Genomic DNA, 14,834 nt, shown 5'->3' with positions numbered 1-14,834 from the left:
TGCTATAGGTGTGTGTCGTAGAGTCATAGAGGTTTACAGCATGGAAACAGGCCCTTCGGCCCAATTTGTCCATACCGCCCCTTTTTTTAAAAACCCCTAAACTAGCCCTATTTGCCCGCATTTGGCCCATATCCCTCTATACCCATCTTACCCATGTAACTGTTTAAACAGTTTTAAAAGACAAAATTGTACCCGCCTCTACTACTACCTTTAGCAGTTCGTTCCAGGCACACACTACCCTCTGCGTGAAAAAATTGTCCCTCTGCCCTTTTGTATCTCTCCCCTCTCACCTTAAACCTATGCCCTCTAGTTTTAGACTCCCCTACCTTTGGGAAAAGATATTGACTATTTAGATGATCTATGCCCCTCATTATTTTATAGACCTCTATAAGATCACCCCTAAGCCTTCTACGTTCCAGAGAAAAAAGTCCCAGTCTATCCAGCCTCTCCTTATAACTCAAATCATCAAGTCCCGGTGGCACCCGAGTAAATCTCTTCACTCTTTCTAGTTTAATAATATCCTTTCTATAATAGGATGACCAAAACTGTACACAGTATTCCAAGTGTGGCCTTACCAATGTCTTGTAAAAGTTTAACAAGACGTCCCAACTCCTGTATTCAGTGTTCTGACGAATGAAACCAAGTATGTCGAATGCCTTCTTCACCACTCTGTCCACCTGTGACTCCACTTTCAAGGAGCTATGAACCTTTAACCCCAGATCTCTTTGTTCTGTAACTCTCCCCACGCCCTACTATTAACTGAGTAACTCCTGACCTGGTTCAATCTACCAAAATGCATCACATTGCATTTATCTAAATTAAACTCCATCTGCCATTCATCAGCCCACTGGCCCAATTGATCAAGATCCCGTTGCAATCCTAGATAACCTTCACTGTCCACTATGCCACCAATCTTAGTGTCATCTGCAAACTTACTAACCATGCCTACTAAATTCTCATCATTAAATCATTGATATAAATGACAAATAACAGTGGACCCAGCACCAATCTCTGAGGGAAATGCACATTATTATTTGAAGGACAAAAGTTGTCCTCCAAGGGAGATCATCTTTTCAGAAGATAATAGTACTCTTGTAGCTTTCTGTAAGGTGGTCCTTTTTATTTAAGAGGAAGCATATATATAACTTTATATATTTGCATTATTCAATATTACCCCTATTGATGCAAGTCTGCACAAATTAGTGAGGGAATCTGCTCTGAACGGCTGTAGGAAATTATTGAACTTCATATTCGTATTGTACAATGATATTTCTCGATGTGGAGATGCCGGCGTTGGACTGGGGTAAACACAGTAAGAAGTCTCACAACACCAGGTTAAAGTCCAACAGGTTTATTTAGTAGCAAAAGCCACTAGCTTTCGGAGCATTGCTCCTTCGTCAGGTAAGTGGGAGTTCTGTTCACAAACAGGGCCTATAAAGACACATAGTCAATTTACAAAATAATGGTTGGAATGCGAGTCTTTACAGGTAATCGGGTCTTAAAGGTACAGACAATGTGAGTGGAGAAAGGGTTAAGCACAGGTTAAAGAGATGTGTACAGTCTCCAGTTGGGACAGTTAGTGAGATTTTGCAAGTCCAGGCAAGTCGTGGGGGTTACAGATAATGTGACATAACAAAGAACAACACAGCACAGGAACAGGCCCTTCGGCCCTCCAAGCCCGTGCCGCTCCCTGGTCCAAACTAGACCATTCTTTTGTATCCCTCCATTCCCACTCCGTTCATATGGCTGTCGAGATAAGTCTTAAACGTTCCCAGTGTGTCCGCCTCCACCACCTTGCCTGGCAGCGCATTCCAGGCCCCCACCACCCTCTGTGTAAAATATGTCCGTCTGATATCTGTGTTAAACCTCCTCCCCCCCCCCCCCCCCCCTTCACCTTGAACCTATGACCCCTCGTGAACGTCACCACCGACCTGGGGAAAAGCTTCCCACCGTTCACCCTATCTATGCCTTTCATAATTTTATACACCTCTATTAAGTCTCCCCTCATCCTCCGTCTTTCCAGGGAGAACAACCCCAGTTTACCCAATCTCTCCTCATAACTAAGCCCCTCCATACCAGGTAACATCCTGGTAAACCTCCTCTGCACTCTCTCCAAAGCCTCCACGTCCTTCTGGTAGCGTGGCGACCAGAACTGGACGCAGTATTCCAGATGCGGCCGAACCAACGTTCTATACATCTGCAACATCAGACCCCAACTTTTATACTCTATGCCCCGTCCCATAAAGGCAAGCATGCCATATGCCTTCTCCACCACCTTCTCCACCTGTGAACATGAACCAGAGATCCCGGTTGAGTCCGTCCAGTACTTCCCCAGAGCGGAGAAGCTCCAACATCTTCTCCGGAGCCTTCATGTCATTCAAGGCCACACCCCCACTTCTTGCCTTCAAACAACCACACAACCTCAAACAGGCCATTGTCTGCAGCAAACTACCCAGCCTTCAGGAGAACAGTGACCACGACACCACACAACCCTGCCACAGCAACCTCTGCAAGACGTGCAGGATCATCAACACAGATGCCATCATCTCACGTGAGAACATCATCCACCAGGTACATGGTACATACTCTTACAACTCGGCCAACGTTGTCTACCTGATACGCTGCAGGAAAAGATGTCCCGAGGCATGGTACATTGGGGAGACCGTGCAGACGCTACGACAACGGATGAATGAACACTGCTCGACAATCGGCGGCACAGTAACACAGTGGTTAGCACTGCTGCTTCACAGCTCCAGGGACCTGGGTTCGATTCCCGGCTTGGGTCACTGTCTGTGTGGAGTTTGCACATTCTCCTTGTGTCTGTGTGGGTTTCCTCCGGGTGGTCCGGTTTCCTCCCACAGTCCAAAGATGTGTGGGTTAGGTTGATTGGCCATGCTAAAATTGCCCCTTAGTGTCCTGAGATGCGTAGGTTAGAGGGATTAGCGGGTAAAGGTATAGGGATAGGGCCTGGGTGGGATTGTGGTTGGTGCAGACTTGATGGGCCAAATGGCCTCTTTCTGCACTGTAGGGTTTCTATGATTCTAATCACCAGGCAAGAGTGTTCTCTTCCTGTTGGGGAACACTTCAGCGATCACGGGCATTCGGTCTCTGATCTTCGGGTAGCGTTCTCCAAGGCGGCCTTCACGACACACGACAACGCAGAGTCGCTGAGCAGGGACTGATAGCCAAGTTCCACACACGAGGACAGTCTCAACCAGTATCTTGGGTTCACGTCACACTATCTGTAACCCCCATGACTTGCCTGGGCTTGCAAAATCTCACTAACTGTCCCGGCTGGAGACAATACGCATCTCTTTAACCTGTGCTTAACCCCCTCTCCACTCACATTGTCTGTACCTTTAAGACTTGATTACCTGTAAAGACTCGCATTCCAACCATTATTTTGTAAATTGAGTTTGAGTCTTTATAGGCCCCGTTTGTGAATAGAACTCCCACTTACCTGATGAAGGCGCAGCGCTCCGAAAGCTAGTGGCGTTTGCTACCAAATAAACCTGTTGGACTTTAACCTGGTGTAGTGAGACTTCTTACGATATTATTTCTCCTCAGTGATATAACAGTAATATTCCATCCCAAACCCCCTCCATGACAAAATCTGCCTCCTTTCATTTCCATACATTGCCACTTTGCATCAGTCTATTTGCTGCTAAAATTTTCATCCTCTCCATATCTGATATTTCCTGTGCGTTCTGAGTGACTTCCCATCCTCCTCATTCAGCAAAGTTCAATTAATCCAAAACTCATATCCTACTTACTAAATCCTGCCTGACTGTGATTAAAAATGTCCGATCTTGCCCCTCCATCCTTACTACCCAATCCTCTGCCTCAGGACTCCGCATGATTCCCAACTTTGATCCTTTGTGCATGTCCTCCTTGTTTTGTTCCAGCATTAATAGCCATGCTTTCAGATGTCTGCATCTCAGATTCAGGGATATCTCTCCTCAAACCAAAGTATCTCTGCACATTCCTCCTCCTTTAAAAGTCACTTGTCATCCCCTTTTAATGTCTCCTTCAGCTTGGCATTCATTTTTATCTGATTGTATCTTTTAACTGTTATGGGATGTTTTTCTATTTTGCCTACATAGTACAAATGTGCATAGCTGAACTAAGCTGATCATATGAAATAATCTTTACTCTTTCATTAAAACTGTTTTCTGGGCTTTTCTTTCAAAAACAAACGCATTTATCCTTGAGTAGTGTAAGTATCAAATTGTCTTCCATTGTTGGCACTACTCTGATATTGTCCAAGAAGGGAACATGGAGATAGCCAGTGTTTCTGATAGTTTTCCTCACTCTTCAAATGTAGTGGACTTTATTCCTACTCCTTTTAATTGTCTAAGATTCAACTTTGGAAAATTTAGACTTCATTATTTAATTTCAGCTTCTTGCCCTACAGAACATGCTATCTTGGAAATGGTAGAAGGACTTATGTGTAAGCATTTATAAAATTGTAGGTTCAGAATAGAAAACATTTGAAAGTCACCTCCTTCATAATTTCCTCCATTGCTGATCATTGGTCTGTCGGGGAGTATTGTAGGGTACACAATTCAAGAATGAAGATAATGCTGTAGACAAGAAACTTCAAATGCTTTGGTAGGCTGCAATGCACATGAAAGATATATTTCACTTCTTCACTGAACTGATCTTTGCTTCTCTTGAGGAAAGTGTGGATGTATTCAAGATAGTTTCCAGATGAGTTGTAGTGAGCCATGTTTTGCTGTTTGTTTTACCTAATAGTCCAATAGCCTTTTCAAATCAAAATGCATTATTGCATTGTGCAGCACAATTTTTTCACTTATATATCGTCCACATAATGAGAGTGATGCCGAACTTGATTGGTTTTGGGAAACCATACACACAGTACCAGCATAAAAGTGCCGTGGTGGTGTTGCATGTCCTGTTTTACATCATATCTGAAAGGAAGTCATAGAAACATAGAAACCCTACAGTGCAGAAGGAGGCTATTCGGCCCATCGAGTCTGCACCGACCACAATCCCACCCAGGCCCTACCCCCACATATTTACCCGCTAATCCCTCTAACTACACATCTCAGGGACAATTTTTAACCTGGCCAATCAACCTAACCCGCACATCCCAGGACTTGCACCATTGTGCCATTTAATTAAATTCTCTATTTTTATGTGAATGCTACCAAGCTAGATTTTACTCCTAAGAGTGTATAGCGAATGCTTATCTCCCAATGAGAGATTTTTCAGAAGGTAAAAGCTGACCGTATCTATTTTAGAGGATGCATATCAGTAGAAAATATTTACAATGTTCCAATAGTGTCCCTGTTGATGTACCGTTATCACTCTGCTTAAATAGATGTGGAAACCTGTTCTGAAGGTTTATAGAAAATTACTGAAGTAGTTGAACGTTTTCAAAAGTGCCTGCCTTACGAAATAGGCTGTTTCGGCGCCAATGTCATAGCTTGAACCGTAAACAACTCCAGCTGGGTATGGAAAATACAAAAGTAGACCTTCAGCTGGATGAAGGATGAGGAAAGAAGGGAAGCTTCAAACACAAATTGAAATCTATACTTTTCAAATTCTAGTTTTAGCAGATGTTAATTTTGGTTAACTGAGACAGAGGTAAATGACTGCTGAATTAATATTATCTTTGAATGGATATGCGTAGAAGTTGCAACACTAAAAACAGGACATTCAGCTCAACCAGTCTGTGCTGTTTTGAACACTAACCACCCTCCCCACCACACACTCACACACACACTCACTTCCAAATACCTTTAACCCCTTTATTTTCATTCACCAGTTAAATGTAATCTTTGGACTTAGTCCCTACGTCTGGCAATGCTTCACGAGGTCCAGGCCCTTGCTGAGGGAATTGGGGATGAAGAGCTTGCCATAATCTTCCAATCTTCCCAAGAAGTTGCCAGCAGATTGAAATACTCTTAACCACTTGACGAGGTTTAAGTTATTTAAGGAGAGTCCACATGCATTTGTAAATTGCAGTCATGTTTGGCAAATCTATTTGAATTTTTGGTGAGGAAACATAGATTTGATGCTGCAAATACAATGGGTGTTGTCTATATGAATTTTAAGAAACGATTTAACAAGGAACCACGTAAAAGGCTGGTTTACAAGTGAAAGGTTTTTCTCACATTGGAGGATGATAGAGTGAAGTTTCTCAAGGATTGGCGCTAGAACCACTACTTTATATAATATATATATATGTATTTGATTTGGATATTGCGATAGAGTAATATTACAAAGTTTGCTGAAGATTGGAGGTGTAGTAGACAGTGATAACAAATAGCCAAATAGAATAGACGTACACGTGGCAGATGCAAGTTAAATACTTAGAAATGTGATGTGATACATTTTGGCAGAATGTACAGGGAGGCCATATATACTTAAGCATACAGTTTAAAGAGTGTTCAGAGACAGAGGGATATGAGTATTAATGTATATCGATCTTTGAGTGTGGCAGGACATAGTAAGAGAGTAATTAAAGTATAGGCGATCTTAATGTATTGAGTATGAAAGCAGTGAAGTTATTCTAAACGTTTATAATGCTCTGGTTAGGTTACAACCTAATCAGAGCGTTATAGAGGTTATATAATGTGTTATATCCTGGAACACCTAGATAACAAGGACACCTATGTCAGACTCCTATTTATTGACTATAGCTCAGCCTTCAACACTATTATTCCCACGAAATTCATCTCCAAACTCCATGGTCTGGGCCTCGGCACCTCCATCTGCAACTGGATCCTAGAGTTCCTAACTCACAGACCACAATCAGTAAGGATAGGCAACAACACCACCTTCACGATCATCCTCAACACCAGTGCCCCATAAGGCTGTGTTCCCAGGCCCATACTATACTCCTTATACATCTTTGACTGTGTGGCCAAATTCCCCTCCAATTCGATTTTCAAGTTTGCTGACGACACCACCGTAGTGGGTCGGATCTCAAACAATGACGAAACAAAGTATAGGAATGAGATAGAGAATCTGGTGAACTGGTGCGACAACAATAATCTCTCCCTCAATGTCAACAAAATGAAGGAGATTGTCATCAACTTCAGGAAGCGTAAAGGAGAACATGCCCCTGTCTACATCAATGGGGACGAAGTAGAAAGAGTCGAGAACTTCAAGTTTTTAGGTGTCCAGATCACCAACAACCTGTCCTGGTCCCCCCATGCCGACACTATAGTTAAAAAAAGCCCACCAACGCCTCTACTTTCTCAGAAGACTAAGGAAATTTGGCATGTCCGCTATGACTCTCACCAACTTTTGCAGATGCACCATAGAAAGCATTCTTTCTGGTTGTATCACAGCTTGGTATGGCTCCTGCTCTGCCCAAGACCGCAAGGAACTACAAAAGGTCGTGAATGTAGCCCAATCCATCACACAAACCAGCCTCCCACCTATTTACTCTGTATACACTTCCTGCTGCCTCGGCAAAGCAGCCAGCATAATTAAGGACCCCATGCACCCCGGACATTCTCTCTTCCACCTTCTTTCGGGAAAAAGATACAAAAGTTTGAGGTCATGTATCAACCGACTCAAGAACAGCTTCTTCCCTGCTGCTGTCAGACTTTTGAATGGACTTACCTTGCACTAAGTTGATCTTTCTCTACACCCTAGCTATGACTGTAATAGTACATTCTGCACTCTTGTTTCCTTCTCTATGAACAGTATGTTTTGTCTGTATAGCGTGCAAGAAACAAAAACTGTAAATACATGTGGCAATAATATCAAATGAACTTGAGCATTGCACCTCGTTCTAGTTACCACACTAAATGATGCAAAAGTCCTTGGGTGGGCGCAATGCAAGTTTACCAGAATGGTTCCAGGTACAAGATTAAGTTGGAGAAACTGGGGTTGTTCTTGGAGCAAAGGATATTGAGGGGAGATTTTATAGATGTGTACAAGATTATGATAGATTTAAATAAGGAGACAAAAATAAGTTGCTCCCACTAGCTGATTGAAGGAACACATTTTAAGGATTTGATCAAGAGATACAGGGGTGATGTAAGGAATAACATTTTAACACAGTTTGTAATGACCTGGAACTCTGTGTCTTTGAGAATGTTGGAGCAGGAGATGAAGGTTTCAAAAGGAAATTGGATGGGCATTTAAGGGAAATAAACTTTAAGGTCATGGGAATCCAGTAGAAAATGGGTAATGGATTGTCCTGCAACAAACTAGCATGGGCCTAATGAGCCGAATGGCCTCCATATGTGCCATCAGGAGTCTTATCAATTCTGTGAAGAATTACTCTCACTGCAAAATCTCATATTTAATCTAGTATCTATAGGTCGTTGTTCTACATCTCTTAACTGCTAGAAACAGCCTGCTTCTATCTATCCTGTCCAGTCACTTCATGATTTTTGACATTTCCATCACGATGTTGTATAAACTGCATCAAGAAAACCACTTTTTTTTTTTAAGTGCTTGGATTGATTGGGCAGTTGATGTCTTATATATCTCTGAGACATAAAACAAGACTCCGAATTGAGGTCATGAGCATTCTAAGCGTAAGTGTTGAGTTGACTCCCTTCATGGAACCTGATCATTTCAGCTGGTAATGAAAACTATTTATATTATGGTTGCTATTTCATCTGAAAAAAATGAGAACTGGAAGGCAAAGAACACTAAACCAATTCTCTCTGTTTCTTTTAAAATAGCTTTTGAATTTTCTCTGAATATCTTTACAATTATCTCTTTTTTAATTTCTGCCTTGCACAGAAGCAGAATGCACTGTTTGGATTTGTTGTATTTCTTCTAGTACCTTTGAAAAAGCAGCTTTGTGCCAGTCTTGACCATCCTGTTGCTAGACAGACAACTTGAGTTACTCAATAGTATTATGGTTTGGCAGGAAAAAATCATTGTGTCATGTCAAAAGTCAAACAATTATTAGAATCATAGAAGCCCTACAGTGCAGAAGGAGGCTATTCGGCCCATCGAGTCTGCACTGGCCACAATCCCACCCAGGCCCCAGCCCCATATCCCTACATATTTTACCCGTTAATCCCTCTAACCTACACATCTCAGGACACTAAGGGGCAATTTTAGCATGGCCAATCGACCTAACCCGCACATCTTTGGACTGTGGGAGGAGACCGGAGCACCCGGAGGAAACCCACGCAGACACGAGGAGAATGTGCAGACTCCACACAGACAGTGACCCAAGCCGGGAATCTAACCCAGGTCCCTGGAGCTGTGAAGCAACAGTGCTAACCACTGTGCTACCGTGCCGCCCTATGGTTAACTTTAATTTTCATGGTGATTGGGTTAATCAAGTTGGAAAGGGTAGCTACCACAACAAATTCATAGAGTTCATTAGGGATAGTTTCCTAGAGCAACATGTCATGGAGCCAACCAGGGAGCAGGCTGCCTTGAACCTGGTGATGGGGAATAAGGCAGGTTTAATAAATGACCTCAGAGTAAAAGGAAGTAGTGATCATAACATGATAGAATTTAATATTCAATTTGAGAGTAAGAAACTTGGATCGTAAAAAATTGTGTTCAGTTTAAATAAAGGGAATACAATGAATTGAGGAGAGTTAGGGCAAATAGATTAGCAGGAAAGACCGTAAGAAAGCAGTGGCAGACATTTAAGGAGGTAGTTCATGACTCTTAACAAAAATATATCCCAGCAAGGAGAGAGATTTTGAGAGGGATAAACCAACCACGGCTAACCAAGGAAGTTGAGGAGAGTATTAAGTTGAAAGAAAAAGCATATCAGGAGGCAAAAGTCAGTGATAGCCCTGAAGACTGGGATAAATTCAAAATCCAGCAAAGGAGGACTAAAAAGATGATGAAGAGAGAGAAAATAAACTGAGGGCAAACAAGCAAGGAACATAAAAACTGACAAGCGTTTCTTTAAATACATCGAAAGGAAAAGAGGTCAAAGTGAACATAGACCCCTTAGAAAATGAATCTCAGGAACAGGGGAATGGCAGAGGAGTTAAACATTAGTACTAAAGAATGTGGGGAAGGAATTAAGTACCATCACTATCACTAGAGAAGTAGTAATAAGCAACCTAATGGGCTAAAAGCAGACAAGTCCCTAGGTCCTGAAACCTTGCATTCTAGGACCCTTAAAGAAGTAGCGACAGAGATAGTGGATGTATTGGTTGTAATTTTCCAAAAATCTTTGGTTTCTGAAAAAGTACCAAAGGATTGTAAAACTGCCAATGTGACACCCCGATTTAAAAAGGGAGGGAGATAAAAATCAGATAATTATAGGCCAATTAACCTAACATCCAACATTGTTGATAAAATGTTGGAATCAATTATTAAGGAAGTAGCACATCTGGAAAATCAATCTAATCAAGCAGAGTCGGCATGGCTTCATGAAAATCATGTCTGATTAACTTATTAGAGGTTTTAGAGGTTTCAACTAGACTGGATAGAGGGGAACCAATAGACGTGTTATATTTGGACTCCTAGAAGGCGTTCGACAAGGTACCTCACAAAAGATTAAGTCATAAGAACCCATGGTGTTGGAGGTAATATATTGGCATTGATAGAGAATTGGCTAATGGGCAGAAAACAGTGAGTGGGGATAAGCGTTCCACAAGGATCAGTGCAGGGACTGCAACTGTTTACAGTATATATTAATGGTTTGGAGAAAGGAAACAAATGTACTGTGGTCAAATTTGCAGACAACACAAAAATAGTTGGAAAGGCAAGTTGTGAATTTTGGAAGGAAGAACAAGGGAGTGGAGTATTATTTAAATGGAGAAAAACTGCAGAAAGTTGTAACGCAAAGAGACTTGGGGGGTATTTGTGCACAAAGCACACAGGTGCAGCACGTAATCAGGAAGACCGTCCAAGTAATCAGGAATGTTGGTTCTTATTTCAAAGGGATTGGAGTATAAGAGTAGGGAAATCTTGCTGCAGCAAGATTCCTTCCTTTATTGAAGGAAAGATAATTAATTGGAGGCAGTTCAGAGAAGGTTCACTAGGATGATCTCTGGTATGGAGCGATTGTATTATGAGGAAAGGATAAACAGGTTGGGACTCTTTGGAATATAGAAGAATGAAGTGTGATCTCATTCAAACAAAAAGATTCTTAAGGGGTTTGACAAGATAAATGCTGAGAAGATGTTTCCCCTCATGGGAGAGTCTAGACCAGAGAGCATAGTCTCAGAATAAAGGGGTGCCAGTTTAAGTCCGAGATGAGAAGCAATTTCTTCTGAGGGTTTTGAGTCTTTGGAATTCCTTGTCGCAGAGCTGTGAGGACAGAGTCCTTGTGCATATTTAAGGCTGAGCTGATTATTGATCAGTAAGGGATTCGAGGATTACGGAGAAAGGGCTGGAAAGTGGACGTGAGGAATGTCAGATCAGCCATGATCCTAATGAATGGCGGAGTAGGCTCGAGGGCCCTGAACAGTCTACTCCTGTTCCTATTTTTTTTGTACTTTTCCAATTCAATCAAATCAAATCCAATTCAGAGTCTCAACAAGTTGAGACATTTCCGATCCAGGCTGACAAGACAGGGCAAGCGACCAAATCACCCTGTCCTGGGCCTGATCTACATGAGCCAAGCTGATTGGAGGAGCAAAGCAACACCTCCTCCAAGACTTGAGATCATTTGCATCTTAGCCAAAAGGCCGAGATGCCGCTTTTAAAAATTGCTTCATATGCAACATATGAAGCTTCAATGCAACCTAATGACCTCAACCAAGTGCAGCATCCAATCCATACTACACTTGATCTTAGCCAAAAGGCCAAGAAGCAATTTCTTATGGTCTTAGTCATTGTAGAGCCTTCTTGGAATGATCTTAAATTTCAGTATCTTCAGAACTGTTGCTTCCGTTTCTGGGTTTCATTTTAATTGTTCTATTTTAAGTATAGGCTACTTGGGGACAAAATACTCTTTTTAAAAATAAATGATAGTAAATCATGTACACTTCCTGTTATCAGCAACATGATATAAATTCATAAAGCAATAAACCAGTTCATGCACTATTGTGAACCATTCATTATCAAAGCTTTTCAAACACACTTCTGCAAAAATGCAAATCTTTGCTGAAGTAATTTTTTTCAATTCAGAAGTTTGCATATTTGTATTTTGCACATTTAAAATTGCTTATTTTTACTAAATTTTGATGTCTCACAATTTTGACATGGTGCCAGATGGATTTGTTTATTATTTACTTTGAGTAAATTATAGATGTATTGTGCAGTATGAAAATTCTGTTGCTTTAGCTATTAAATAAATTTCAAATGTGCAGCACTTCTCTAGACAAAATTAATTTGTTCATACCTAATTAAGTAGATACAAGGGGATTTTTTTGTGACATTTTCTCACTTAATCTGGTAAACTGATGTTCAAAACTCTCAATTTAAGTCAAATCCTTGAAGATTACTGGGTCCAAATTTCACCCATTCTTTAATGTATACAGGAACTGACCTTAAAGTTCCATCTGAATTTGGTTCAGTTTCGTTTTGATAAGAATCAATTGTGGTATAGGTTCTTGTATTCTGCATTGGCAAACTACATGTTCTTGACTGGGTTGCAGCTGAATCTTGCAGAAGTTTCCAGTAAACTGATTATGAAGTCAGATGTAGATCCATCTGCAATCAAGCCTGTTGCTGCCTTCTGGGCATAGGGTAGGCAAGAATAGGTAGTGATATTAGAGAAACAATGATGCATGAATCTTGAAATCTTACTGCCAAATAAATCTTGGTGGATTAAAACAGTTCCGCTATCTGAATAATATTTTAAGTCTATTTTGTTTTGTTGTTTCATTTAATCTGTTGAGTTTTTCATTTTCTTCAGAAGATGATAGCTATTGTACGCTGGAATTCTTGATTTTCCCTAGAAAACTATATACCAACAATATTTAATGCTCGAAATAAAATAAATGCAGCTTTTTTATATTCTGCTTGGGATTTGCTGGCAAGGCACGTAACCTGTCTGTTGACTAAAGCTTTGTCTCTAATCCCATGAGCCGACCAATAAAGACACTTGAGACCAAGCCTGTTAGTTGATGCAAATCGTAGTTCATGATGGACTGTTGCAAATGTTCTGTGCTGTGGATACCTATTTGCTGTCTATTGAAATGTAAAAATGTGCTAGCTACAGTTGCTGCTCTTTTCGTAACGAGATCACAGCTGCATATAATTCTTGATTATTTTTGTCACAAACCCAATTTTTAAGAAACATATTTATGCAAAATTATTTTCTTAAAATACAAGTCTTTTTAAATCACCAGTAGATTGATTTTTTTCAAGTTACATTTACAGAAAAGAAAGGCACCAATGATGGAAAATGCTACTTAAAAGTGCTAGTTTTTAAGATTGGTTCTTCAGACTGACCTGACCTGCAAGATATTGCGCATTTTGTTTTCTGAAATAGAATTTACCAGATCAAGGTTTAAAAAAAAAATCCCTTTATTTCATTGTGGGTTCATTTCCCCACCCTTCCCACCTCGAAGTTGAAGTATTTGAGTTTCATTGCCATTCTCATCAAAGATAGACTTTAAGGTTAGAGTATTTCAATCAAAAGGAGATTGATCACTTGGCCATTTTAAATATAAACTCAACAAGGTAGGTGCTGATCACCAGAGGACAATTATTGTCAGTTTTTTTGCATGGGATGTTTGTCTCTTTCTCAAAGGTTGAGTTTGCAGATCAGTCCCAACTGTTCTGCAGTTGTTCTATTAACCTAGTTAAACTAGCAATGCAGCTATAATTATACTGATCTTGGTCTGGTGAATAATACTAATTTCAAACTCTTTTCATGTGTACACAGCCATGCTTGGTTTGAAAAAGGGCTGTGTTAATGGAATGCAACATTTCTGATTCAACATGACTTCTGGGAATAACATTTTGTGGAATATATTGCTCAAGGGAGACTGCAATTATGGCTCGTTGCTATTTTAATTACAGAAAATATCAATTTTGTGATTTATTTTGCTTCAGTGGAATCAGCTATAGTGTAAATATATATATTCAAGTTTAAATATCAAAATTACTTAATATCTTAGGCAGTTTATCATTTTTTCTGAATGACTTTTTCTAATTTTAAATCCAAATATTCTAACCTTAAAGGCTATTAACAAAGTCTTGCACATATATTAACCTATAGAATAGATTTTCACCTTCAATGCCTGGTGTTAATCTGGTTCGGTGGATCATCCAAACCTTGTAAAATCTGCTTGAATGCAAACTGAGCAGGTTCAATGTTGGCGGGCACTCCACTCCACCAGATTATCTACCAGGTACCAAAAATGAAAATCTCTCCTTGTGAATTTTGTAAGACTGTCAGTATAAGATTTTCTATTTTTGTTTTATAAATATCCAGTATCAATGCTTGTCATAAAGCTACACAGGAAGAGAATGTGTAAATAACAACCAAAGTAATAAATACTGCATGGCCCAAAAGATTGTGAATGCAAACTATTAATGCTTATTGTGAACTATTTCTAGAAGCAAAGATTAATATAACCTATTTCAGATAAGGGTTTTGGTGAAAAATTGTTTTGACCTATGCTAATTATTTTCTAAATTGTTGGTTGTTGCTTCCAGTCTACTCCTCTTCATCTGGCTGCCGGTTACAATCGTGTCCGGATTGTTCAACTCCTTCTCCAGCATGGAGCCGACGTACACGCAAAGGACAAAGGGTAAGCTGAGTGCTGAACTTAATGTGGTGTGTTAGTTATACTACATCTTGGCACTGGTTGCATTTTAGAGCTATTAAAGGCCATCTGCTGAAAACTTCATGAAAGGTTTTAGTCCAGCAAAATGTTACTATTTTGTTGGAATGCAGGGTTCTGTGGAAAACATGTTAAATGGGACTGTTTGGTTAGTTAAAACACAATTGAAGCATC

The 14,834-nt window shown here is 40.4% G+C and overlaps 1 protein-coding gene and 1 pseudogene across 3 annotated transcripts in view; one reads left to right on the top strand and one right to left on the bottom strand.

Annotated features, from left to right (window-relative positions):
- tnksa (tankyrase, TRF1-interacting ankyrin-related ADP-ribose polymerase a) overlaps positions 1-14,834 on the top strand; it is a 141,690-nt gene that overhangs the window by 67,830 nt on the left and 59,026 nt on the right. For all 3 annotated transcript variants that reach the window (XM_078214203.1, XM_078214202.1, XM_078214201.1), the window contains one exon: positions 14,533-14,627. In XM_078214203.1, the coding sequence (XP_078070329.1) occupies positions 14,533-14,627 (95 nt within the window). The remainder of the gene's footprint in view (positions 1-14,532; positions 14,628-14,834) is intronic.
- On the bottom strand, positions 11,536-11,738 carry LOC144495376 (U2 spliceosomal RNA; annotated as a pseudogene).

The sequence above is a fragment of the Mustelus asterias genome, chromosome 6 (genome assembly GCF_964213995.1).
Source record: "Mustelus asterias chromosome 6, sMusAst1.hap1.1, whole genome shotgun sequence".
NCBI classification, from domain to species: domain Eukaryota; kingdom Metazoa; phylum Chordata; class Chondrichthyes; order Carcharhiniformes; family Triakidae; genus Mustelus; species Mustelus asterias.
This window is presented reverse-complemented; position numbering and strand designations above follow the sequence as displayed.